The 25332-nt window shown below is 36.6% G+C and overlaps 1 protein-coding gene across 1 annotated transcript; it reads right to left on the reverse strand.

Moving 5' to 3' along the window:
* Positions 1-5178: 5178 nt before the first annotated feature.
* SLC25A16 (solute carrier family 25 member 16) lies at positions 5179-25332 on the reverse strand. Its single transcript, XM_087702649.1, has 9 exons — positions 25095-25332; positions 22818-22910; positions 21813-21946; positions 21498-21561; positions 19001-19122; positions 16808-16874; positions 14871-15033; positions 12310-12378; positions 5179-7300 (listed from the first exon to the last, which is right to left on the reverse strand). Exons 1-9 carry the CDS (start codon positions 25192-25194, stop codon positions 7144-7146), a joined length of 969 nt encoding a protein of 322 aa, XP_087558775.1. The 5' UTR covers positions 25195-25332; the 3' UTR covers positions 5179-7143.

The raw sequence follows: 25332 nt of genomic DNA on the forward strand, positions 1-25332 counted from the left end.
GGACGCTTGCTCGGAAAGGGGTTCCCGCCGGCCCCTGAGGGAAAAAGTGGCTTTGACCGGCAGGCCCGAATTTCTCCCCCCCCCCCGCTTCGCGAACCAACTGTGACAACTCAGGCTTAGTTCTTGGATGGAAATATTAAGCCAGGTGGGGAAATAAAAAAGGAGGCCACAGGATGCCCATTCCTCTGTATTGATGACCATTTGTTGTATGTTATATTTTTACCTCACTTTTATTATTTTGTAAGTAAATTTTGAGGGACGCGGTGGCTCAGTAACTAAGATGCCGAGATTGTCGATCAGAAAGGTCAGCAGTTCAGTGGTTCGAATCCCTAGCGCCGTGTAACTGAGTGAGCTCCCATTACTTGTCCCAGCTTCTGCCAACCTAGCAGTTCAAAAGCACATAAAAAATGCAAGTAGAAAAATAGGAACCATCTTTGGTGGGAAGGTAACAGCGTTTCGTGCGCCTTCGGCGTTTAGTCGTGCCCGCCACATGACTAAGGAGACGTCTTTGGACAGCGCTGGCTCTTCGGCTTTGAAACAGAGATGAGCACCGCCCCCTGTGCAAGGGTAACCTTTACCTTTAAGTTAAGTTTGCAGGCATACATCATAGTCTTCCCTATTTTCCCCACAACCACCATCCTGTGAATTGAGAACGTCACTAGCCCAAAGTAACCCAGCCCTTTGCTTTCATGGCCAAAGTGAACTCAGTCTCCAGTTTCTAGGCCAGCATCTTCACTGCTACACCAAACTGGCTCTTCTATCTCTACTGGATGCCTGAAGCACTGCTCTGCTCTTCCTTTCTCCCTTTATGATGTTTTTAACAATTTGTAAGCTGTCCAGAGAAACTGGGAGTGGAGCAGCACATTAATGTAATATACTGAATTTCCTTGAACACAGGCTATTGGGCTACTTCGGTTATCCATGTTGTGTGGTGTGAAAACAGCCAGGGAAAGAGCACCACAATGTGGTTTATTTGGTTGGTCGGTCTCTTGTCTACCTATCAATATATCTATCTTATCTATCTCAATATATCTATCAATATCTATCTCAATATCTCTATCAATATCTATCTCTATCAATATCTATCATCTCTCTCCCCCTCCCTCCCTCTTTCTCTCTGGTAAGACTTCATTCACATATTGCACTAAGCCAGTATTTCTTATAACATTTTGATTTCAGTATTCTTTCCCACTTTTAAAATATCTGGAGGTGTCCAAAACAGCTTTTGTTAATATGGGTCATATTTACTATAATAAAAATTAAGCTTGATGCATTTACAGAATATTTATTGAATCCAACTCAATTCGGTTTATTGTGGTCATAAGTACAGGTGATAAAATGAAGTTTAAGTCAGAATTAAAATACATTTGTAAAACTAACATTAAGTGAGGTCCAGGATACAACTTATATTAAATTATAATGTAAGTTTTCCTAAACCATGTAAAATAACTACTCAATCAATTAGATATTAATATGTTAATGAAGAAAACCTATATTTTTAACAAATTAAAAATAGGAAAAATAAGTAAATGTTTGCAAATAAGTTTAATACCTGGCAAATAATTTTCATTTTGAGGACCCCTGTGGAGGCCTTCAGCCACTCTTTTAAGAAAAGCTGTACAAACTTTTTACATTCTTTCTATTATTCTGTTATGTCCCCAGAATCACTCTGAACATGAGATGTACAGCAAATAAATTTTATAAATAAATATAAAAAAGTATGGCTTAGTATTACAAACCGATACAGTCGTGCTTTATTCAATAAATTATGCAAGTAAATTGCTGCAATTGCAACAAATGGAAGCTAATTGCACAGAACATAAACAGACCAAGCACTTGTTTTCAGGTATCCAGAAAGACCCAAGCAGGTGGACACAGTTGATTTTAATTCCTGGGAAATTGTAAATCCATTTTCAAACTACAGCAAACAAGATGTAGGGCAGTGTTTCTTGACTGTGTCCATTTGAAGATGTGTGGATCTAAGCTCCTAGTGCTAGCTGGGGAATTGGAAGTCCACACTTTAAGGCCAAGGCTGAGAAACTCTAAAGAGTTCGAAAACTTGGCCCTTCCCTAGAATTGCCCCCAAAGGGTAGCATGATTTTTCATCCACACCTCTTGATTCTGAAAGGCAAATATATAGATGCCAATCTATGAGGTCTGGTCATACAATACTTTTTGGCAAATGGATAGCTACCTACTTTGTGACTTAGTCGGTTACTGTGAACCAGCTGGATTCATTCAATGGATACATCTAGAAAGCAATTTCCATGAGAAGGCAGCTATTAGAGGAATGCTACTGCATAGAAACTAGAACTGCATAGAACTACTGTAATTTTTTAAAAATAGTTTTCCATTAATGTGTATATTAACAGAAGAGCAATATAACTGAATAAAGACCGATATTATTTTGTAACCTAAACAACGAACAAAACTATACACCTAAAAAGTTGCACATTCAGTGTTAAAATACTTGCCCACTTACTGTGTGGCATACATTTATGGATCCAGGACAGGAATATTGAGTTTTCTCAGAGTTTGTATGTTTCCAATCAGATGATAAAAGCAAATCATAGGGGTTCATGTTGCCCCAAAGGGTTGAAAATACAAGAAATCAGCCTCATCAAGGATATCTTCTAACAAGCTATAAGCTGGCACATGAAATGGTGAGTTCCCATTTACTAGTTGCCTTTAAATAGAGGCTGTCATGGATGCTTAAGTAGATCATGCACTGAGCAGGGTGACAAATTGAATGACCTCTTGTTTTGTTTTTAAAGCCTTAATTCTTTTCTGATGTTGCAGTATTTGTAAGCAGTGCTTGATTTGAATTAATGCTACTGCCATCTTTTTATTGTTTTAGGGATTTGGGGGTAAAGTTATCAAGTTCATAACAATCAGTTTATTCTTTCCTTACTTAAGTATCCCTTACTTGATATTCATTAATAACTGAAAATGGGAGGAATGTATGAAGGTTTGAGGGGAAAATATAAAAGTACATACTTTTCCTGGATTTTTCTCCCTTCTCCCATATTGAATTTTTTTTTAAAAATTGTTGGGAATAGTTTGGACAATTTTATTTTAAATGTAAACTTCACAAAGAGGTCAGGATAATTGTATGGTAAATCAAACTTGCATATACTGCACTGCATGCTCTTAAAATTGCAAAGTGAACTAAGATCTGTAAAGGGTTCCACTTTTAACACACACACACACTCCTTTCTTCTGTGACTTTAAAATTTCCAAAAATTCCAGAGGCAAGTAAATTCAACAAAAGTACTTCCTACTCAAAAATCAGCAAGAAGCTTACAAGGATTGCAATAAACTCTGCCCCAGAATAGGTCCTCCAAAATAACAAATCAATTCCACACACTTCAAACCAGCAATCAAGCTTGGTTTGAGAGCATCACTTTTTTTACCCACTCATCCACCTGGCAGAAAAAGCTGCAATTAAGCATTTCTAAATGGGTTGGAAAGAAAGGTTCCTACTTGTTTTCAGTGACAGGAAAAAGGATGCTTCAAATGTGCAGGGATGTACTTACAGTACCTCTAATCACGTGTACTTCTAGGATCCTGCTGCAGCTGGCTGAGTAAAGACAATGCTCTTAAGGCAGGGGTGTCAAGATTAAGGCCTACAGGCCGGATCTGGGGTGCTTAGATCTGGCCTGCGGGGCCAGCCTGGAAACAGCGAAGGACCGGCCTGTGCCGCCTCTACAGCAAAAACGGAGCTTGGGAGGGCTGCAGGAGGCAGTTCAGGCCGAAAATGGGGTCTGGGGGGGAGGGGTGTCGCACGCAGTCCCCTGAGCTCCGTTTCTGCTGACAGAGGATGCATGCCGTCCAGGCCAAAAATGGGGTCCAGGGGGGGTGTCACATGCTCCCCCCAAGCTCAGTTTTCACTGGCAGAGGGCTAGCAAAACAAACTAAAAGCAGAACAAAACAAAAGGAGAAATGGTTTCCCTTTTGCATGAGCATCCAGGGGCAGAAAAGGAGAAAGGGAAAGAAAAAGAAGGAAAGAAGGGAAGAAAGAAGGAAGGAAAAAGAAGAGAAGGAAGGAAGGTCCTGCCTTAGCACTTGGCCACCAACAGACAGCAAAGCTCCTCTGGAAGACAAGAGTTTGGTGCTTTTTCTTGGTCTTGCCTTCCTCCACTTGATGGTGCCCCCAACATGAGTGTTGAGCTGGCCACACACACCCTGGCCACATACACCCATCCCCCCCCAGGTCAAACACAGCTCTGATACCACCCTCAATGAAATAGTGTTTGACACACCTGCTTTAAAGCATTGCTGAGACTATTAGTGTCCCAAGCCTTTTTTAAATCCAAAGTTCTGCAGAGCCTCAAGGGTGAATATATGAACAAGATCATGCTCAGATGACCAAGAATCTTTATAAGCTACAGAGTAAGCAGCAAAAAAGCTAAACACAATCATGTTGATAAACAGAAGACCACTAGGTAATGCCAAAGTGCATGCTAGATTGGAAAGTTGTTAGCATCTCGGAAGCAGGCAATAACAAGCCACTTTGCTTGTTGCTAAAAAGGATGTACAATCCCATGTAATCCCTAGTCAAATTAAAGGGAGAATTTACCTTTTGTGAAGCAAGGTTGCTACATATATAGACTGCAACAATTTCTTGAAAACACTTATATTGACTAAACAGCAATATAAATAATGATGAGATACTGCAATTCAATTTCTATTTATAAATCGGTCCACTGAGTCACTTCTAGGCAATAAAGGCATTATTGCATTGCAAGGGTCTCCAATCTTTTTGCTTCTACGGACTGGTGGTGGCGCTTTCAGAGGTGGGGGGGGATGGTTTCACACGTGCAATCTAGATCACACACATATGCAAATGAAGCGTCACAAGCTTGCCCACCACTTTTGACAGTCCAGTTCCCAACAGGCTATGGTTCAGTAGCGGGCTGTGGCTTTGGGGTTTGGGACTCCTTCTGTATTGTATTTTGATTGCTACTTTCAAACAGCTATCCTTCCAAATTGCAGCAAAGTACAGAACCAACATTCAGAAGTTATAGAACTGTATACCAGCAGCTACATCTATAAATTGCCCAGAAAGACCAACATTTAACTGCAGTTCCATTTATCATTCATCAGTATCTTAAATCTGCACAATGGGAAACCTGTAATTCTAAAGACATATATTAATATGCTTGCGATATTCAGTCATATTGTTATTCAAGTCATTTTATTAAAAAAAATAGTACATGTTTCTGCCCAGAAATATATCAAATTACATATTTAAAGGTATATGCCTTCAATTATCATTCAAGTCAAACCACAGAATTTAAGATTATATGGTAGGTACAGGCCATGAGCAATACCCAGTTCACAGCTACTTTTTGGTAACATAGCCATTTTCAGTTCATAATCAATATATACTATTTACAATAAATAAATAAAATTGCTTTATATTAAAATTTTGAGAAGGATGTAATTTTATAATATTAAGGGTGATCATCAGATTTCTACTTATATAAAAGTCCATGGATCAAATAAATCCTTAAAAGACATTCTCAATTCACTATGGGCAAGAGGAAAATAAAATTGGAGGAATGAAGAGTCTGATTAAGAAGGCTACTTCAGAAAAACAATTTATCCATGACATCATCCAGGCAAAAGGTAGGATTGATTACTAATAGAAGCAAGTTCCCCTGAAAATGAAATAACATTATCCAGATGTGGGCTGTCAACTTGCAATTCATCATCACAGTATAATTTGAAAAGACCGGTGACTGAAATTCTGAAATGCTGGAGTTTCATTCTTGTGGCAAGCTCATTTAAAGAGGGAGGAGGAAGATTTAATAACAACGCAACGGCCAATCAGAAGTTGTAAAGTCACACATAAATCACTCAAGGGTAACAGAATAAGCTCTCTACTTACAAGCTGGATCTATGCAGATACTGAAAACAGGCTGCAAAGAAGATGAATTGTAATGCCTGCTTGAAAACTGTTTTAGGACAGTAGATTTTAGCATTATTTTTGTTTTAATTATCTTCTCTCTTGTAGATGGATGTGCATCTTGATCCATGTGCAATTCAAATACTTTATCTGGCCAAACTAAAGACCCCAAAAGACCTATACCCTAATTTATTTACATAAGTATTTTATCTAATGCAAAAAAAATCAGCATTATCCCACATGCTCACAGCAAAGGGAGCAGTGTCTTCTGCTTATCTTTATTTTTTAATTTCAATTTAACTCTGTAATGAAATCCAAACAGTAGCTTCGTGAAGTCAAACAATTTTCCTTTTAAATTAAGTTTAATAACTTCATTTATAAAACATGGAAGGTTAAATACTGTAGGCTAAGAAGACGTGTACAATATTCATTTTAGGGTCATTTAATTCTTTTTGTACTGTTTTTTTTTTCAAATGTAGAGACAAACTAACAATGGATTGAGAGCATTATCAAATTATATCAAAAGGATTGCACTGAATTTCTGAATGCTATATGTTTGAAAGTTTGTGTTTTTGTGTTATAAACCCACCCAATTACCCATCTACTCCAACTGAGAGAGAAGTTCAAAAGCTATTTATAATACAGCATGATTCAGAGGAAAAACATCCAATAGTTAACATGGCTAAACTAAATTATATAAGAAACTAAGCACCACTTTTGATTCTAGTTAAGGAACAGGGTATCATAAAGTATGAGCCATTTTCTAATTATTACAAAAATCTTAAAGTAAAGTTACGGTGAATGGCCTCTCAAAAGCAGACTCTGAGTTGAGTTTCTACAGCATTAAATGCTACATCATCCCTAACCACATTAGCAAATAAGCATTTTCAATTCAATTACATGGAATGTAATTTGAAGTGTGCCTACAACTTATATTTTAGCTAAGGCATACGGACATCTAAAACAAATTTTCCTAACTTTAAAAAAGGTGATCAAATTCTTAAAGTTGGACACAAACATACAATGATTTGGAACCACATCGATTTCAATTAAGTAAACCGTATATCCATTCTTGCAAAATATATACATAGTAAACTCTGCCAAGTTTTGTTGAGCTCCTTCAATTTTTTGCTGTGTTTTCATATATTAAAGAAAGCACTTTAAATACTAGTGATTTCTCAAATATATTCTGAAGCTTCAATACATTATAAACTGGGGGGGGGGATCAGTCTTTAATTGAGGTGTAAAAACTGCCTCATAAATTCATAAGTGGTGAAGGCAACAGCTTGAGAAGGAATACAACGGATGTAATTCAATGATAATCCACGGTACAATCCTCTTCGTACTCCATGGTTTCCATAAACATATTTCAATGTTTTGATCATTGTACTGGAAAGAGAACAGAATAAGCTTTGTAAAACAAGAGATTTTCCAACACTTTACTCCATCAATATTTTAAAAAGCAGTACCTAATGGGAAAATATAAAAGTCCCCCTACTCTTATTCAGATAGAGGGCAGAAACAATTTTATTATACAGAAGTATGCTAAGTTATTGCTAATGAGACTTAATGATTTTGCAACTCGATATCAAGATTTTTGATACTTTTATCTGAAAATCCAAATTCCACACTAATGAATATGAAGCTCAGTTCGCAAGAAAATTTTCTACACAAGCTCACTAATGTAAATAGGAACATTTTTAAGGTGAAAGACTGCAGTCTGTTGCAATTCTAACTGTAAATTATAGTAGGTAGACTTCTAAGAGATGTACAATCTTGAGGCAAGACATTTAAACTAACATGGTGCCAAAATGTAGAATAAATGCCATATTTTGGAATCTTATTTGTTGCAACTTTGAAAAAGAATTTCAAGAAAATGTATTTATAGTTTAGCTTTCTCCATGTGGCATAGATGCTAATGAACTAATGGCTCATTTTCTTTTACACTGGGTTGTTTCTATTGATTTTAGGGTACATTTTATAGATGACTGCCTAGAAGGATTTAACTCCTTCAAATGTTTTGTTTCCTTGCCTGCAGAGCTTGGAAAAAATAGACTATTTTGCCTTATTTGTTTTTTGCAGTTCTGCTTTTGTTATTTATTTATTTTTAGATGAAACTTTGTTTTAAATATAAGGTCACTTTATGTTTCAAGCTGATTACAAAAATAGTATTACAAAAAGCTGAAATACCAAAACAAACTAAATGACATATTTTAAAAAATCTTAAAGGAGTGATTTTCGGTAGTTCATTTTTCACTTCCTTTCCACTCTTAGCCACTAATCATTATTTAAGTACTGTACCTTTTATAAACATTGACCATTATTGCTTATATTTATTTATATTTGCTCATATTTGTTTAAATCATTTCACAATATGTTAATTTCCAATTTGTCTATCTTGTTAATTACTGACAGAATGATATACCATCCATAAAATATTTCATATCAATCTTCCCTCAAATGATAGCGTGGAATAAATTGCATGTTTTCATAACTATTCCCATTAATTCCACTGTAATTAATTATTTAAAGTTTTGCATGCATGTTAAGTTTATGTTCTCATTGTTTTTACTATTTTATTACTTGTTCAAATGAGATTATGTTATCACTGACCATTAAAACATTCTTCTCCTAATAAAATTAATCATTTCAGGCAATTAGCCTACAATTAGGCTGTCCATGGAACAGCTAAATTTTAACTCTACATAAAATGTGAAATTAGGGCTGCCCAATAATTAATATGCCATGTGGTTTGCTGACATCACATACTGAAATAATAACCCTTTATCAGGGATAAAGATAAAACTTCTTCAGCTTCAACCACAATAATACACAGGCAAACAATCGATAAAGCACTCCAAACTTGATTGCAGAAAATAAGACTTCAGCAACAGAGAGGTCAATGCCTGTAATGCTCTACCTGACTCCGTTGTTACGGTCTCAAACCCTCATAGCTTCAATCTCAAACTGTCTACAGTGGACCCCACCCCATTCTTAAGAGGTCCGTAAAGTGGTCGTGCATAAGCACAACAGTCTGCCTACCGTCTCTGTCTTACTGTCTCCATTTATCTATTTTTACTTCCTTTGTTCATGTTTATGTTCATACCTATACTTGTTATCTTGTACATGTCACAAACAAATAAAATAAAAAATAACCTGATGTCGATGAGTACCAATGCTCACAACCTCAACTGTTTTTTCTTGACCCTTTTTTTAAGGAGCTGGCTTGCTGCAAAGCATCTGTCTGTTTGTGCTTTGAACTCATATTTATTTGCATCCATGCTTTTAGGCGCAGAAGAGACCCATAGGGTCAACATAGATTTTGGGGAGAAGAAGCTGCCATTCAACTTCTGACAGAAAGGAGTATTGTAGTTGACAATACAATACAATAGCAGAATTGGAAGGGACCTTGAGGTCTTCTAGTCCATCCCCCTGCCTAGGCAGGAAACCCTATACCGCTCCGGGACAAATGGCTATGCAACATCTTCTTAAAGACTTCCAGTGTTGGGGCATTCATAACTTCTGGAGGCAAGTTGTTCCACTGATTCATTGTTCTAACTGTCAGGAAATTTCTCCTCAGTTCTAAGTTGCTTCTCTCCTTGATTTGTCTCCACCCATTGCTTCTTGTTCTACCCTCAGGTGCCTTGGAAAATAGTTTGACTCCCTCTTCTTTGTGGCAACCCCTGAGATATTGGAACATTACTATCATGTCTCCCCTAGTCCTTCTTTCTACCCAGTTCCTGCAACTGTTCTTCATATGTTTTAGTCTCCAGTCCCCTAATCATCTTTGTTGCTGTTCTCTGCACTCTTTCTAGAGTCTCCACATCTTTTCTACATCGTAGCGACCAAAACTGAATGCAGTATTCCAACTGTGGCCTTATCAAGGCATTATAAAGTGATGTTAACACTTCACATGATCTTGATTCTAACCTTCTGTTTATGTAGCCTAGAACTGTGTTGGCTTTTTTGGCAGCTGCTGCACACTGCTGGCTCATATTTAAATGGTTGTCCACTAAGACTCCAAGATCCCTCTCACAGTTACTTCTATTGAGGAAAGTACCACCTATACTGTACCTGTGCATTCCATTTTTCTTGCCTAAATGTAGAACCTTACTCTTTTCACCATTGAATTTCATTTTATTAGATAGTGCCCAATGTTCAAGTTTGTCAAGATCCTTCTGTATCTTAAGCCTGTCTTCTGGAGTGTTGGCTATTCCTGCCAGCTTGGTGTCATCTGCAAATTTGCTGAGTTCCCCATTTATTCCCTCATCCAAATCATTGATGAAGATGTTGAAGAGTAGTGGGCCTAAAACAGAGCCTTGAGATACTCCACTGCATACTTCCCTCCATGAAGATGTAGTTCCATTGAGGACTACACGTTGAGTGCGGTTGGTCAGCCGGTTACAGTAGTAGTAGTAGTAGGTTATGGTCTACGTTATCAAATGCCTTACTAAAGTCCAAGTAAATTATATCGACGGCATTCCTCTGGTCCACTAATTTTGTCAAAGAATGCAATAAGATTAGTCTGGCATGATGTTTTTGACAAACCCATGTTGGCTTTTGGCTATTATTTTGTTTACTTCTAGGTGTTGAATAATTCATTGCTTGATTGTCTTTTCCAGAATCTTTCCTGGTATTGAGGTCAGGCTGATGGGTCTATAGTTTCCTGGATCTATTTTTTTTCCTTTTTTGATGATGGGAACCACATCAGCTCTTTTCCAGTCCTCTGACAGTTCCCCGGTGCTCCAGGATCTCTGAAAGATATAGTTCAGTGGTTCTGACATCTCATCTGCAAGTTCCTTCAGAACCCTGGTGTGTAATCCATCCGGTCCTGGTGATTTGAACTCATTTACGGTAGACAGGTGCTCACTTACCATTTTCTTCCCTATTTCAATTTGTGTTCCTAATCTGATTTTTGTGGTGCTGTTTTTGATAGCTTGGACTGCTTTATCCTTTTGTATAAAGACAGATGCAAAAAAAATGAGTTAAATAGTTCTGCTTTCTCCCTATTGCTTGTCACCTTCTTGCCAGTTTCTCCCAGCAATGGACCAATTGTTTCCTTAGCCCTTTTCTTGTTTTTAACATGTTGGAAGCTTTTTTTGTTATTTTTTACTTTTGTAGCAAGCCTTTCTTCATTGTGAGCCTTAGCTTTTCTTACTTCATCTTTACAGGCTCGGGCTATTTGCTGATATTCTGTCTTAGTTATGTCCCCCTTTTTCCACTTTTTATACTTAACTTTTTTGTCTTTTAATTTGTCAGAGAGTTTTTTATGCAGCCATGCTGGTTTCTTTTGAGAACTGTTATTTTTCTTCTTCATTGGTATTGTGCTAGACGGAGCTTTTGTAATCTCATTTTTCAAAATTTCCCAAGCTTCTTGAGTTGTTTTCCCCTTGAGGATTCTCATCCACGGAAGTCTTCCCAAGCTCTCTCTAAGTTTATAGAAATTAGCTCTCTTAAAGTCCAAGACTCTAGTTTGACTTTGTTCTACTACTTGTGTTTGCATAATGTTGAATTCCAATATTGCATGGTCACTTGCCCCCAGGGTTCCTATGGCTTCAACACCTTCTATCATTTCCTCTCTGTTAGTGAGAATTAAGTCTAAAATGGCCAATCCCCTTGTTCCCTTCTCTACTTTTTGGGAAATAAAGTTGTCTGCTAGTTTCGTTAGGAACCTGTTGGATCTTCCACTTGGTGCAGAGTTTGTTTCCCAGTTGAATTCAGGTTAGTTAAAATCTCCCATTACTGTTGTGGTGTGCTTCCTACATACCTTAGTTAGCTGACTAGCAAAAAGTTCATCTACTTCCTCTGCTTGGTTGGGTGGCCCATAGTATAAACCTATGACAATGTCATTTCCCCCCCCAACCTTTAATATTGACTCAAATGCATTCAAGATGGTTCTCATCGTTGTTGTGCTCCATTTCTGTAGAGATGTGGTTATTTCCTATATATATATAGTGCCTCCTCTTTTATTTGGTCTATTTCTTTTAAATAATTTAAATCCTTCCAGCTGTATGTTCCATTTGTGGGTTTCATCCCACAATGTTACTGTGACAGTCACGTTATGAGTGTAGACACCACACAATCTCAACATTCCCAATCTAACTTCCCTCCAAAGATGTCTGATGCCAGTGCCAGCTTAATATTGCAACTTCTGTCAGATGAAATTCTCTACCAGTACTTCAAAAGTAACAACTAAAAGAAGGAACCTCACCTACTAGACACAGATTTTAAATTAAATGCATTCCTCTTACTTTGAAGCTTACTATAATTTTACTATAAAGCTATATAATACACATGAACCAAAGAACCAAAAGACATTTTTAATGTTTTAGATCCAATATGATACAGTGGGTAGATTTTACTTCAGGCATATGTTTAGTTCAAGAGATGAAACCTACCAACATTTTTCAGAATCTGGAAGTATGGCTCCCAACTGCATTCGTCTACGAGTGACATCTAGAGGGTATCTGGGGAAGTGAAAAAGTGTTTTCTTTCATTGCAGTTACAAATATAACAGTGCAACTATTTGTACTACAAAATAGCAATTAAAAGACATTTACACAAGGAACATGTGGAAAATACAAAGCTGTCTTATATTGGGTCAAATTAGGAGCTGACTTTGCCAGAATCAGGGGACTGGAGACTAAAACATATGAAGAACAGTTGCAGGAATTGGATATGTCTAATTTAATGAAAAGAAGGACTAGGGGAGACATGATAGCAGTGTTCCAATATCTCAAGGGCTGCCACAAAGAAGAGGGAGTCAAACTATTCTCCAAGGCACCTGGGGGTAGAACAAGAAGCAATGGGTGGAAATTAATCAAGGAGAGAAGCAACCTGGAACTAAGGAGAAATTTCCTGACAGTTAGAACAATTAATCAGTGGAACAGCTTGCCTCCAGAAGTTGTGAATGCCCCAACACTGGAAGTCTTTAAGAAGATGTTGGATAGCCATTTGTCTGAAACGGTATAGGGTTTCCTGCCTAGGCAAGCGGTTGGACTAGAAGACCTCCAAGGTCCCTTCCAACTCTGCTATTGTACTGTATTAAAATTATCTTCTGTGGCTGGCAGCAGAAATTCTATGCCAAAACCTACTATCCAACACTTGTTTTTACTTTTTTTATAGCCATGCTGAAATATATGGGACTGTATCTTTCTGCACATTAAGAATATAACTATCTAGAGAACAGTGGAACAATGCTTTATGAGAAAAATGAAAGCACTCCTAATTATTTCATTTTTATTAAACATATATCTCACATTTTTACCAAAAGCAGTGCTTAAAGTGGCTATCATAATGGACAGAACACCAAACTGCAATTGAAAAACAAATGAATTAGGAGAGCCCATAAAATGGAAATGTTAAGGCTTTTAGTGTAAGTTTTTAGAAAAGGATATGTTCACTGTATTCAAAATAAATAAATAAATAAATAAATAAATAAATACATGTTTTGACACATGTTTTATTTTGTGGCAGTTTCAGAATACCACTTTTTCCCAAAAATAAGACAGGGTCTTATTTTCTTTTGGCTCCTGAAATAAGCGCTTGGCCTTATTTTGGGGGGGGGGGGGGTCTTATTATTTTTGAGGTGCAGGAAGCACCAAGCATGGTCGCTTCATGGCTGCTTCTGTGTTGCAATATTTTCAGGGAGGGCTTATTTTAGGGAGAGGGTTTATTTTAGTGCATGCGCTCAAAAGCCCGATTGGGCTTATTATCCAGGGAGGTCTTATTTTCAGGGAAACAGGGGGTTTAACATTGGAAAATCAGGTACCAGGCTCGGTACTTGAATTGCCAGGAATAATTTCTTCAGGCAGTATCACGTTTTCATATCACATGTTTTTTAAAAAAATAAAAAAAATAGTAAAGAAAATAAAAAACTTTAATCCTTAAGAAATTTTACATAACAGCCCAAATATTTTTTATAAAAGTTAGCTATTATGTAAAATGATATAGTAGTAATATTAATTCTGGATGGATGCGATTAACCCCCAAAATTTTATGAATTGTTTAAAGTAAACCCCAAAAGATCGCAATCCAGCATTTCCTTTGCTTTGATTTCAATAACAGTTATAAAGACATGTTTTTCACCCATATAAACAGAAGACTAAACTTAGATATTTGAAATTATAAACATTCAGCCCAGCTACTAAGTGCAAATTGAACTGTTTAAATTTGAAAACCAAGAAAAAATGGAGGTTACATGCTAAAGCTGTATGAAAAAGAAGTAACTTGTTTCCAGCTATGTGTGATCTTTTTTCTTAAATGTTTCATTTTAATCTATTTCTATTTTTGCTCAATCATGCGCCTCAATAGGAGGTGGTCAGAGCCACTTACAAATTTCATTTTTAAATTTATTTATGTGTTGTCTTACAAAATGAGAAGTAACCATACCAGCTTTAGCAGAAAAGAGCCAAGGTATAACTTGAGTTGGCACAATATGCCCTATATATATCTTCCTTAGTACTTTTATGTAAACCAAACCATGTTAAATTATAATTAAGATAAACAGGTAACCATTGGCGTTCTGGTGGCATTCAAGTGTTCTCTGCCAATTTACTAGTTTGACAAATGCAACCCTATCCTGCATTGTAGCTGTATTAAGGCTACAATTTTTCAAACTGCATCTGGAGTAATAGTTTATCTACACACAAACCTCATATAAACTGACAAGGAAAACAGCAGATTGGGGGCTTTGTTACCCGTAAGCAAACTTATCCCTTCAACTGATTTTAGAGAAATGGCCTCCAGGGCAGAACAAGCTCTTCTACTGAGGATATTGAAGACAGAAACTGAAAATGTGTCTTGCCTTGGAGTTCTGCTAGTGTGAGCTTTCTTTGCAGACAGAAAGTTAAATTATGTTATATTTCATAATTTCTAAAGGGGGAAGGAAATAAGATTCCTAATGCAAGCTATCCTAACATTTCTTCATTAAGTGCAGTAAAATACTAGAATAACTTACGATATTGTTTGTGCTATGGCTCCAGCTATGCCACCACACAGCAAATTTACATGAGTTTTCAAAACTAAGACATCAGGATTATCTAAGCAAGGCCTCCCGAGCAGGGTAGGCGCTTGAGCAAGTCCCACACTCTTTAAGGTACCAAAGGTAAAAAATGAGAAACCTGAAAGGAAAAAATTTATCTTTAATGGAAACATTACCAAACTGCATAGATGTTATAGGCACAATTCAGCCAAAGAATGACCTCTTTTAAATCTACTAACAGTAGTGGATGTGCCAAGCTCTGTTCCCTTATATATTGATTAATTTTAAGTCCTACATTTTAGTTTGATCATCAAATATGCCATGACATTGTCTCCATTTTTTCAAAATTCGTTTTTATTGATCACTTACAGCTGGCAGTCTTGATATACACCTGATATATTCTGTATATGGATAATAAAATTACTTCAATGTTACAGAATGCTAGAAAGACATAACAATCCTCACAAATGAATGCATTGTGGAAAGTTATCAGAACAATTCCCTTTGAAAAGAATCTTTTTAAAAAGGCTCCTTTCTTTATATAATATTGTCCTTGTCTTTACCATTATCTTGGACATTAAGTTCTTACAATAAAGGGACTTTTGATCTGCATCAAAAGTACTAAAGTCCTAAACATGGCTACAATAAAAATGATTTAAAAACAAAACAAAAACAATTTGAAATAGCATTTATGATTAAAACCAAAGAAATAGAATAGTCTAAGCAACAGTAAACCAAGAGGACTTAAGATGCTTACAGAAATGCTGAAAGCATTAACAACTTAGTGCTGAGCTAAACCTCTGGGATTTAATTAGTGTAGATTATTAGCAGAGTTGAAAAAAAGAACATATATACATCCCTCAATCATAACAGGGGGTTTGAAATGCAACCCCAAACCAGAATTTCAACATTGAAACTAATTAAAACATACACAGAGGTAGAACTTAATTGAAAATTAACATTTTGTTTATTAGATCTGGGTTGTGACTTCTACTGCAAGTGCAAAAAATGCAGCTAAGAACAACCCAAGTCATATGCCAAGAAAACTACATTGTATTTTGCGAATTCTGAAGATTGTGTCCACATGCATTAAAAAAAAGGAGTATGATGTCCTTTAAGAAAAGAAGAGAGAAGAGAGGAGAAGAGAGGAGAAAAGAATGATATAGTTCCCAGCCAACAGTTTTCAGTCTATCTTTTAGATTAGACAGGATCTTCCCCATTAGTGGTGAGAGAAAGGAGACAAGGAAATATTGAGAAATCATATTTAAGATTAAATAATTTTTGACCAAAGATCAACACCATGTATCAGAATAGCATTACTGAGGCAGATAAAGAGATTAGCCCTGTAAATACCTAGAATCATGGATCTCAAAAAGCAAATAACACGTGTCAGAACTTTATCACATAAATGCTGTGATTTGTTTATTTATGCAAATATTGGGACATAAGTATATAATGGAGGCAACTGTAATGCTGACACTACAGAGATCACCATTATGACAACCTCACAGATGCTGCAGAAACTACTGTCTTCAGTAAGGATAAGTAATATATTAAGAATATTGCTAAAAATCAAAGATAAGCATGTAGTTATTTTAAACGTCATTTTTATTTTTAAAAATACAAACATCTACAATTAGTGTCAAGAGTAGAAAACGTTTTAGTAGATGACTTTCAATTTATGGAACTGCCCGAATTGAGAGCACGTCCAACAAATGTAAAAATATTGGAAAAGACAACAGAAAGGTAAATCATCATGCTCTATGACCAAATTTCATGTCTAGCAGTGCCTTCCTTTAATTGGTCATGTGCAAAAATATTTGTTTTTTATTTTAAAGGAAACAAAGAAAACAGTTTTCAAATCAAAATTAAACATAAAGGGGTTCAGCAAAAAACAATCATGTTCAACTCACCAGCATATGGAGCCATTCCGACTATTGTTGGCATAAGTCCACGATAAAATCCTTGCATACCACCTTCCTTTGGCAAAAGCCGGAAACAGCAAGAAAACAAAAAAATAAATAAATGTAGGAGAATTATGCATATGAACACAGGAAACTTTTGAGAAGAAACCTCCAATTTCCATTTTTTCATATACTATATTCCGGGGCTATGCATATTTTTTGAGAGAGATGTCCTACAATGCAGCTTGAATCAGTCACAACTTTTTTCTACAACTCCCTTTGGGTGTCTGCACATTTATGTGTATGCATAGCTACTTCAAAGTAATGAATCCCAGTGATGGTTCATCATTCATAATGTTAAGACTTACTAACTGCAACAGCATAAAGATTTAGGAAAAGAAACAAAGATTTTATTTCATTGCTAGTACCGCAAATTGTTTTGGGTGAAAAATTCTATAATGAAGGACACATTTATTCAAATCTGGTCAGCATTTTTACAAAGCATCACTTTTCTAAGGGGCTACCATTATTTAAACAAATGGATACTAATTTATCAAAAGGGTCTACTTTTCTTAATTAAAAGGACTTGGCAACCTTGCTGTAATTCCAATTTATGAGAGGCACCCCAGTTATGTGCCTATTTCATATACATACAGTATATGAAAATAACAGTGCAGGGAAGAAGAATTCCTTTCCAATCAAGCTTGGGTGGTTTGCAGCTCTTTCTTCTCATCTTCCAAAGTGACCTAGGCTTATGTTATGCTAAAGGAGGGATTTCGAGGCAACGCTTTGCCTTTATGACCAAACTGGGCAGTTGTATTCATTAGCCCAGGCTTTGATTTGGGAGTCAATCCCACCCCGAGTTGCCCAGCTGCTCTGCTACTGCTCACCAGAGAAATGCATGCTCAGATTCCGAGTTGAAGAAAAGTTAAGCTGGTTCTCTTACAGAGCAATGGAGTTTTCACAATTGCATTATTTTTACTTGTTTTCATTTGCCATTTGCTGTTTTTCCAACTGATTTCTTTATACTAGATATTACTGCTTTATTTTGTAAATTCTGTGAATATGCTCTGTCTTACACACTGGCCAAAAAAAAAAAAAAATCAGAATACCAAATATAAACTGGGTGGATACAACCTCGTGGATGAGCCTCACTCTGTCAAGGACCTTGGAATACTCATTTCTAATGATCTAAGTGCCAGAGCTCACTGTAATAGCATTATCAAAAAGGCATTAAGAGTTGTTAACCTAATCTTGTGAAGCTTCTTCTCCAGTAATACTGTATTACAAACTAGGACATATAAAACCTTCGCTAGACCTATTCTCGAATACAGCTCATCTGTCTGGAACCCGCACTGCTTATCAGACATCAATACAATTGAGAGAGTCCAGAGATATTTCACGAGAAGAGTCCTTCACTTCTCTGCTCACAACAGAATCCCTTATGCCACCAGGCTTGAAATTTCAGGCTTAGACAACTTAGAACTACGCTGCCTTCAGTCTGACCTGAGCATAGTACACAAAATTATCTGCTACAATGTCCTACCTGTCAATGACTACTTCAGCTTCAACCGCAACAATACACAAACTCACAATAGATACAAACTTAACATAAACTGATCCAAACTCGATTGCAGAAAATACGATTTCAGCAACAGAGGGGTCAATGCCTGGAATGTACTACCTGACTCTGTGGTTTCATCCCCAAACCCCCATAATTTTAACCTTATTCTGTCTACTGTTGACGATTCTTAAGAGGTCTGTAAGGGGCGTGCATAAGCGCCCCAACGTGCCTAACGTCCCTGTCCTACCGTCCTAACTTATTCGTATCCATTTCCTGTATTCATAATCATGTTTATACTTATATCTTTTATCTTATACATGCTTGACAAATAAATAAAATCAAATTAAGTATCATAGGTTTTTTTAAGAACTCCTTTGATTTAGTAGTCAGTCACTGTTTTTCTTTCATTAAAAAATGTACACGTTTCATCATCGTGCTCATAAACCACCAATTGGGGATAGGAGAAACATTAAACAGAGGAGCAGCTTTGTTGTTTTTATTTGTTATCCTTATAAACATACAATGAGCTTGCAGATTCATTCTTTTTGCTCAGTTTTCAATTTTCTGCTGAGGACTATCACAGAACATTAACAGGTATTTGTAAAGCCATAACGTTGAAGAAAAGCAAAGACAATTACCTTGGTGTAAATGGTCTTGAATGCATGAATAATTCCCCTGTACGTATGATCTCCTTTGACTTGGAATGCCAGCCGTGCTCTCACCATATCAAGGGGGTACGTACAGATCACTGCTGTTATACCTTCCAAAAATTAATAATTTTAAAAAATCAGCATATATCCAAGTCTAAAAAGGCTTTAAAATTTTGATTTTTATTTCTATTTATTGTAAACATAAGAATGATGGAAATAATACATTAAAATTAAGAAGACAGAGCACATGGATAGTATGTAGAACCTTGAAGGATTAAGTGATTTGGACTGCTCAGAAAATTAACCTCCATGTTGCTCAAATCAGTTTACCTATAAAAGGATGGTAATTTTAAAAGTTGTCTTTCTTAAACATATTTTTTTTAAAAAGCTAGCATAAGGAGGGGGGGAATAGTGTTCAGTACTTTTTTCTCTTTTGCATTTGGTAAGCTTAAATTCTTCTTAAAATGCCTTTGGGGGGGGGGGGTAAGGAAGAACATGTTTTAAATAATTGAAATTAAGCTCCCCCCCACCATTGCTTCAACCTTTTTATTTCCTTAAAGGAAACTGAAAGGCAATTATCTACCAATGAAGTGTTACTACTCAGATTTGAATTACACAAGGCACAGGAAATCCAAAGTTGAAAGTTCACACCATAAAGTTTTACCTTTGCCAATCCCAACAGCCGCATGACAATAGACTTTTCAAGGCATTTTCCTCAGATAATTCTTAAACTCAGTGCCTTCTATTACCTATGTTTGGTCTTGCAAGCACTTACTGTAGAAAGCTAATTTCCAACATTTCTCAACTCCTTTAACGTGCAAAATTATACTAGCACCACAAATCAAATTCATTGCAGAAGGTAAAAAGATATTCAATGGTTTTTTCATTCTCCATACAATACTTGGTGCTCATTGGGTCTTACACTGTACTTACAAATATGGAGTCATCCCACATATTTACTATGTGACATGATATTTACCATTTGTTCTAGATATATTTTGTCATCATTTTATTAGATCAATCACTGCTGTATTGGCAATTAAAATTTCTTTTGCAATAGCTTCCATTTCTAACTCCCTTTTGCTTTTTTCTTATTTCTTTTCCAATCCAGTCCATACACTTCAATAAGCATGAGCACTGTAACTTTTTATAAAACTATTCATTTGTGATAGATTTTCACATGCTGTAAAAAAGTTATTGTGGCCAACAATTTCCATCCAAAATATGGAAGTATAATCACAACGTATGTGGTTCATCTAAAGAATGTTCACACCAATATCGATGAATAGTGTAGATATTTCTCAATTTTTAATACAAGAATTTGTGTACTGAATAAATCACTTGATAGACAAGCTAGGAATAAAAGAGGTATTTTTAATACAACATATTAACAATATGGCAATGAGATACAGGCATGCATCGTGAGCACTATCTTTTTAAACAATCAAACTAGGAATCTAGTTTGATCACTTTAGTAGCTACAGTAATCATAGGTAAAATCTGCTTCAGTACACGCAATCTATCTCTGTTTAGAACATGAACATCTTAACTCAGTTCTGTTTTGTTCTTTGAGCTTCCAAAGATGTACAAGTAGCCACTAATGAAAACAATTTCATTTTTTATAAAACTACAGCTAGTCCTTGAGTTATGACAACAATTGGGACCAGAATTCCCACTGCTAAGCAATGCAGTCATACAGTGCAACATCAAGTTATTGCATTGCTTATCAATGGCAATCTGAACTGTCCAACCTGCAGTCATAACCACAGGACCATGAGGGTTGTTAAGCAAGATGTCCCAGGCAAGGAGTGCAGGGGAGACTGTTGGTGTCCCGGGCAGGCACTACAGAGAGCTGAAAGGCAGAGGGGTACAGTGGGGCACACACCGTATGGAGTGTGGGTAGTTGAGAGGTTCTACAGTGTATTAGATTCCTGAATCTTGTGCTGCAAAGCAAAGCTCCTTGAGAGAAAAGCAGTAGGAGCAACTTGCAGGAGTGACATGAAACCACCCCTTATCAGCTTCCCAATGAATTTGCATGTGGGAACCTGACAGGGAAGGTTTGGTGTTCGGGTGACCAAGGGACACTACAGCCATCCTAAGCACAGGTAGTTAATTGTAATCACATTACCACAGCCAGAATTTTGAGTTCCACACATTCAGTAGTGTCCTAAGTTTGAAAGGCCAATGAATTAGTCATAACTTGAAAAATACCTGTCCCCCATTTTCTAGCTGTAGAAAATGGAAAGAAACCAGAAACTCTCAAACCCTAGCATCAGTCTTCAAAACCTTTTACAAGGGCTCCTTTACCTATATTTTGGATGTTTCCGGAGACCCTTTTTTTTTTTTTTTACTTTTTATCTGATTAAAATGAACTTTAAGGCTGGGTTTTAATTAATTTTAAAAAACACCCACAACTGTAGAAATGATAGAAAAGGATACATATACACTGAGAGAAAAAGAGAATGAAGAAAAAGAAGAGGAATACCTGCTAAGGATCCAGCCAGTAACCGATGAATATGACTAGAAATGCCAAGCCTGCTCTTTATCACCTACAAAATGATTACATTTGAAGTGTGGAAAAAAATATTAGCATACCAAAAATAAAATTCATTACTCCTCACCATATGCCATAATTATTTTTTAAATACAACCATCTTTGTGTTAGCTACTCTAAGGCATAATTTTACTGAAAAGGGGGTGAAGGTCCTGTATACAAGGTTAAGCAATAAATCATGATTACACACTAACAAATCAATTACAAACCAATAGAGCAACAAGCAACAAAACACAGGTTATTTACCTTTTTGTACTGACCAAATGCCGTAAACTGAATTGCACCGTATGGAAAGATTCGAATCATCATTGCTCCATTTCCTTTGTAGTATCCTAAGAAGCCTTCTTTCTTCGGTACAGCGCAAAGTGTAGAAATCACACCTGTCAGCATTACAGAGCAGACTAACATGTTACCATTTTCACTTCAGCATTTTAAATTGCTCACTTATGAGAAATATTCTACAAAATCCTGTCATATAACTTGAAAAGAAAAGTAATTTTTATAGTGGCTACTGAAATATTTCCTCTTTAATCAATAAGTTTGCACTAAACCCCTTCATGTATTGCTATTTTTAATTAAAGACCAACTTGGCATTCACAAGAAGTTTCATCAAAATTTTGATAAGGCAGATAATCTAATTTAAAAAGTAGAAGAGCAAGGGCAAAATAAGCCTCTCACATCCATATTTTTGGAACATTTTGATTTAATCTTAGAATAAATATCTGTTGTGATTTTAATGGTTTATATTTACTGTTATTCCTGAGCTGTTGTGAACAATAACAGCTGTATAATAAAGTACAGGTAGAAAAATGGATGTAAAAGATTAAAAGTACACCCATAAATCATAACTAAACTAAAACAGATCCAAAGCATTAAAAGACTGAACACTATTGTTATGTTTCTATTTTATGTGTTTGTGTTTTCACTATTTTTGATTATTTCAAATCTATTATGTATTCAAAGTTCCAACCAATATATTTAAAAAATCATTTGTACTTATTCAAAAACCAGAGAAAGAACTTAATCATAATTTTTGTACCAATATAGCTTTCAATTTAGAATTTAGCTTTAAAATGTTAAAGGTCTGAACACATTAATAACCAGCAGTCGACACTCTTGACTTGAAGGGACCAATTGATATATTTAATTATTGTAATTACACAAATAAATTGAAGAGATCTATTTTCTTTACCAATTATAAAAATGACACATTATAAGCAATATTAGATCCTATAATTTGATTTTTCTTACCTAGATGTTTATAATGACGATTGTGAGCTTGCAACAAAATCTTTACTCGATCTAATGGTGCAATGGTTGACTTGGCACAACATCCAGCAACACCTTTCCAACAAGCAAAAATAGTACCATTTACTAATTGCCAGGAATTTAGCAAGAGTTATTTTTAAACTTTTATCTTTTCAAGGTTCATCCTGCAATAGGTAACCATTACTTTGTCAGTCAACAGTTATAATCTCTGCTAAAAAAAATACTGTTATTTCTCAATTTCTGATCAAATAGAAGGTACACGGAGAAAAGTATGAAATTGTCAAAAACGCATTTAGTGTATCTAAAATCTAAAAGGATCTTTCATAGACAATCATTTTCTAAAGATGTGTATGGAGATTATCATTCCTGCAGACCATGGTTCTGGCCAGAACTGATAAACCTTCTTGGATGAGAAGTGAAACATTTACAGGGAAAAAACCAAGGAAGTCCCATTGCCTTTTGAAAAGCACCTTTGGGGAAGTTTTCTAAAGAAATATTAGTTATTAAGAGTTGGGCAGCATACAGATTTAATAAATTATGACTACCAGAAAATATGAGAATTTTACATCTAACATCTTGTATTTAACATTTAAGAGTTTCATTCAGGAAATTCCTAATTCAGGTTTCACTTCAATCTAGTAAATCAGTCATCATCTTTCACATCTATTTTTAACAATTTATTTAATCTATAGAAAGCAAATCTGCAGTGCTATTTAAAAAATCACAGCCAAGTTTTGCTAACAAAGCTGTTAGAAGTGAAGAAGCAAAGGAGGAGGGGGGACCTTTAACAATCCTAGAGCCTTTACTAGCTTTATAGTAAAAAAAATCCTCAGTTTACCATCCTGCATTTATAAAGCAAGTACACGTAGCCTGCCTAATAGGTGTGTTATTACAGTTCTTTGGGAACACAGCCACACAGCATTGCTAAACATAGTAAATACTAAAACAGCTATTAGCTGAATCTGTCAGCTGTGTAGAAAACCTTGAGAATCAGTTGCTTAAAGCTATAAAATCCTATAATTCATGAACTCTTATGACCTGACAGCCCTCCCTGAATTACAGTACTCAGGAGTGTCTTACTCGTTTTCTTTTGGAGAAAAAAAACGTACAAAGATGTATCATCTGTATTTTTGCTGATCTAGACAGGAAGCAATTACAGGAGCTGGAATGTTTTCTAGGATTTCATGTCTGCTCTTATTTTTGTAATAAGATTTTGGAACTGCCTGCGCATCCCTTCAAAAAAAAACAAAATAAAATATTTGGACATATAAGAACCAATTCAGTTAGTGGTTAAGGTGCTGTCTAAAAACCAGGGAAATGTAAGTTCTAGGCCTCCATTAGGTATGAAAGACAACTGGGTGTCTATTGGCCAGATTTTCTCTGTTGGTCAGGACTACCAGACAGGGCTGTTGTTGCAGGAAAATAGAAGGCATGAGTATGTTCGCCAGCTTGAGTCATATATGAAAAATAATAAACTATAAATATATAAAATGAGAAAGCAAGCTTTTATGGAACTCCTGTTTCAAACAACCATATAACACAGCAATAAAAAATTTTTTCTTGCAACACAGAATTATTTTTGGCTAAATCTCAGGGCTGTACTTCCCCCCCCCAAAAAAAAAACCTCAAGGAAGGACCTAATGGCAAGCCACTTCTGAATCACCTTGCCAACAAAACTGCAGAGACTTAGCCAACCAGTCAACACTGATTTGAAGGGACAAAAAACAGAGAGAGATACAAAACCTAGGTAAAAATTCATAATTTTGTAAGATGCTTTTCAGCTGTAATAACTCCCCAGTACCAATCATATTGATATGTTGTTAGCTATTGCTAAACCCGGAGAATGGACACCCTACTTCATTGCCCGTTGACATTTTTCTCCCCCATTTTTCGGCCGAGGAAAAAGGCAGACGGGACAGATAACTCAATGCAGGGTGTTATATATATTGGGGCGGGGGAGCAAAGATACCGATTCCAAACCCCATTTCAGACGACGGGGAGGGAAAGGGCAGATTCTAGAGAGCAGCCCCACGGAGCACTTCCTAAAAAATAAGCAAAGCCAGTCCCAGCAGCGGCCCTGAAATTTAGCCACGGGGGCTTTTTAAATTTAAAAAAAAATTTTTTTTTTTTAAGATGTAAGAGTCTGAAGCCATTTCTGAGCCGGGAGACTTCAAGGGCCAAGACAGCTCGTGGCCGCGAAGAGGAAGCGCCTTGCGAGCCGCACCTGGCTCCCACCGCCGGCTTCCTCTCCGGACTCACCTCCTGCCAGCAAGGAGCGCAGCCAGTAGAAATCTCGCTGGGTGGGCGACGAGGGCAACCGGGCGCCGGGTCCCGCGGTGGCGGTGGCTTCCGTGGCCATGAAGCCGATAGTTGGCTGGCCTTTCCGAACACCAATGGTAGGAGGAGGTGGCGGCGGCGGCGGTGGTAGCAGCAGCAGGAGCGCAGCTTCAGCCCATGCTAGTGCTTCCAATAGCACATGAGGCCGGACGGGCCGGGC

The sequence above is a fragment of the Thamnophis sirtalis genome, unplaced genomic scaffold, assembly GCF_051295495.1.
Source record: "Thamnophis sirtalis isolate CommonGarterSnake01/CBP01778 unplaced genomic scaffold, rThaSir2_p1.2 scaffold_15, whole genome shotgun sequence".
NCBI classification, from domain to species: Eukaryota; Metazoa; Chordata; class Lepidosauria; order Squamata; family Natricidae; genus Thamnophis; species Thamnophis sirtalis.

Coding starts and splice junctions, on each gene's coding strand:
- SLC25A16 (XM_087702649.1), bottom strand. CDS start 25,194: ATGGCCACGGAAGCCACCGCCACCGCGGGACCCGGCGCCCGGTTGCCC. Junction 21,562..21,812: donor CATTTGGTCAGTACAAAAAG/GTAAATAACCTG, acceptor ATCATTTTGTAG/GTGATAAAGAGCAGGCTTGG. Junction 7,301..12,309: donor CCAGATTCTGAAAAATGTTG/GTAGGTTTCATC, acceptor TTCTCTTTCCAG/TACAATGATCAAAACATTGA.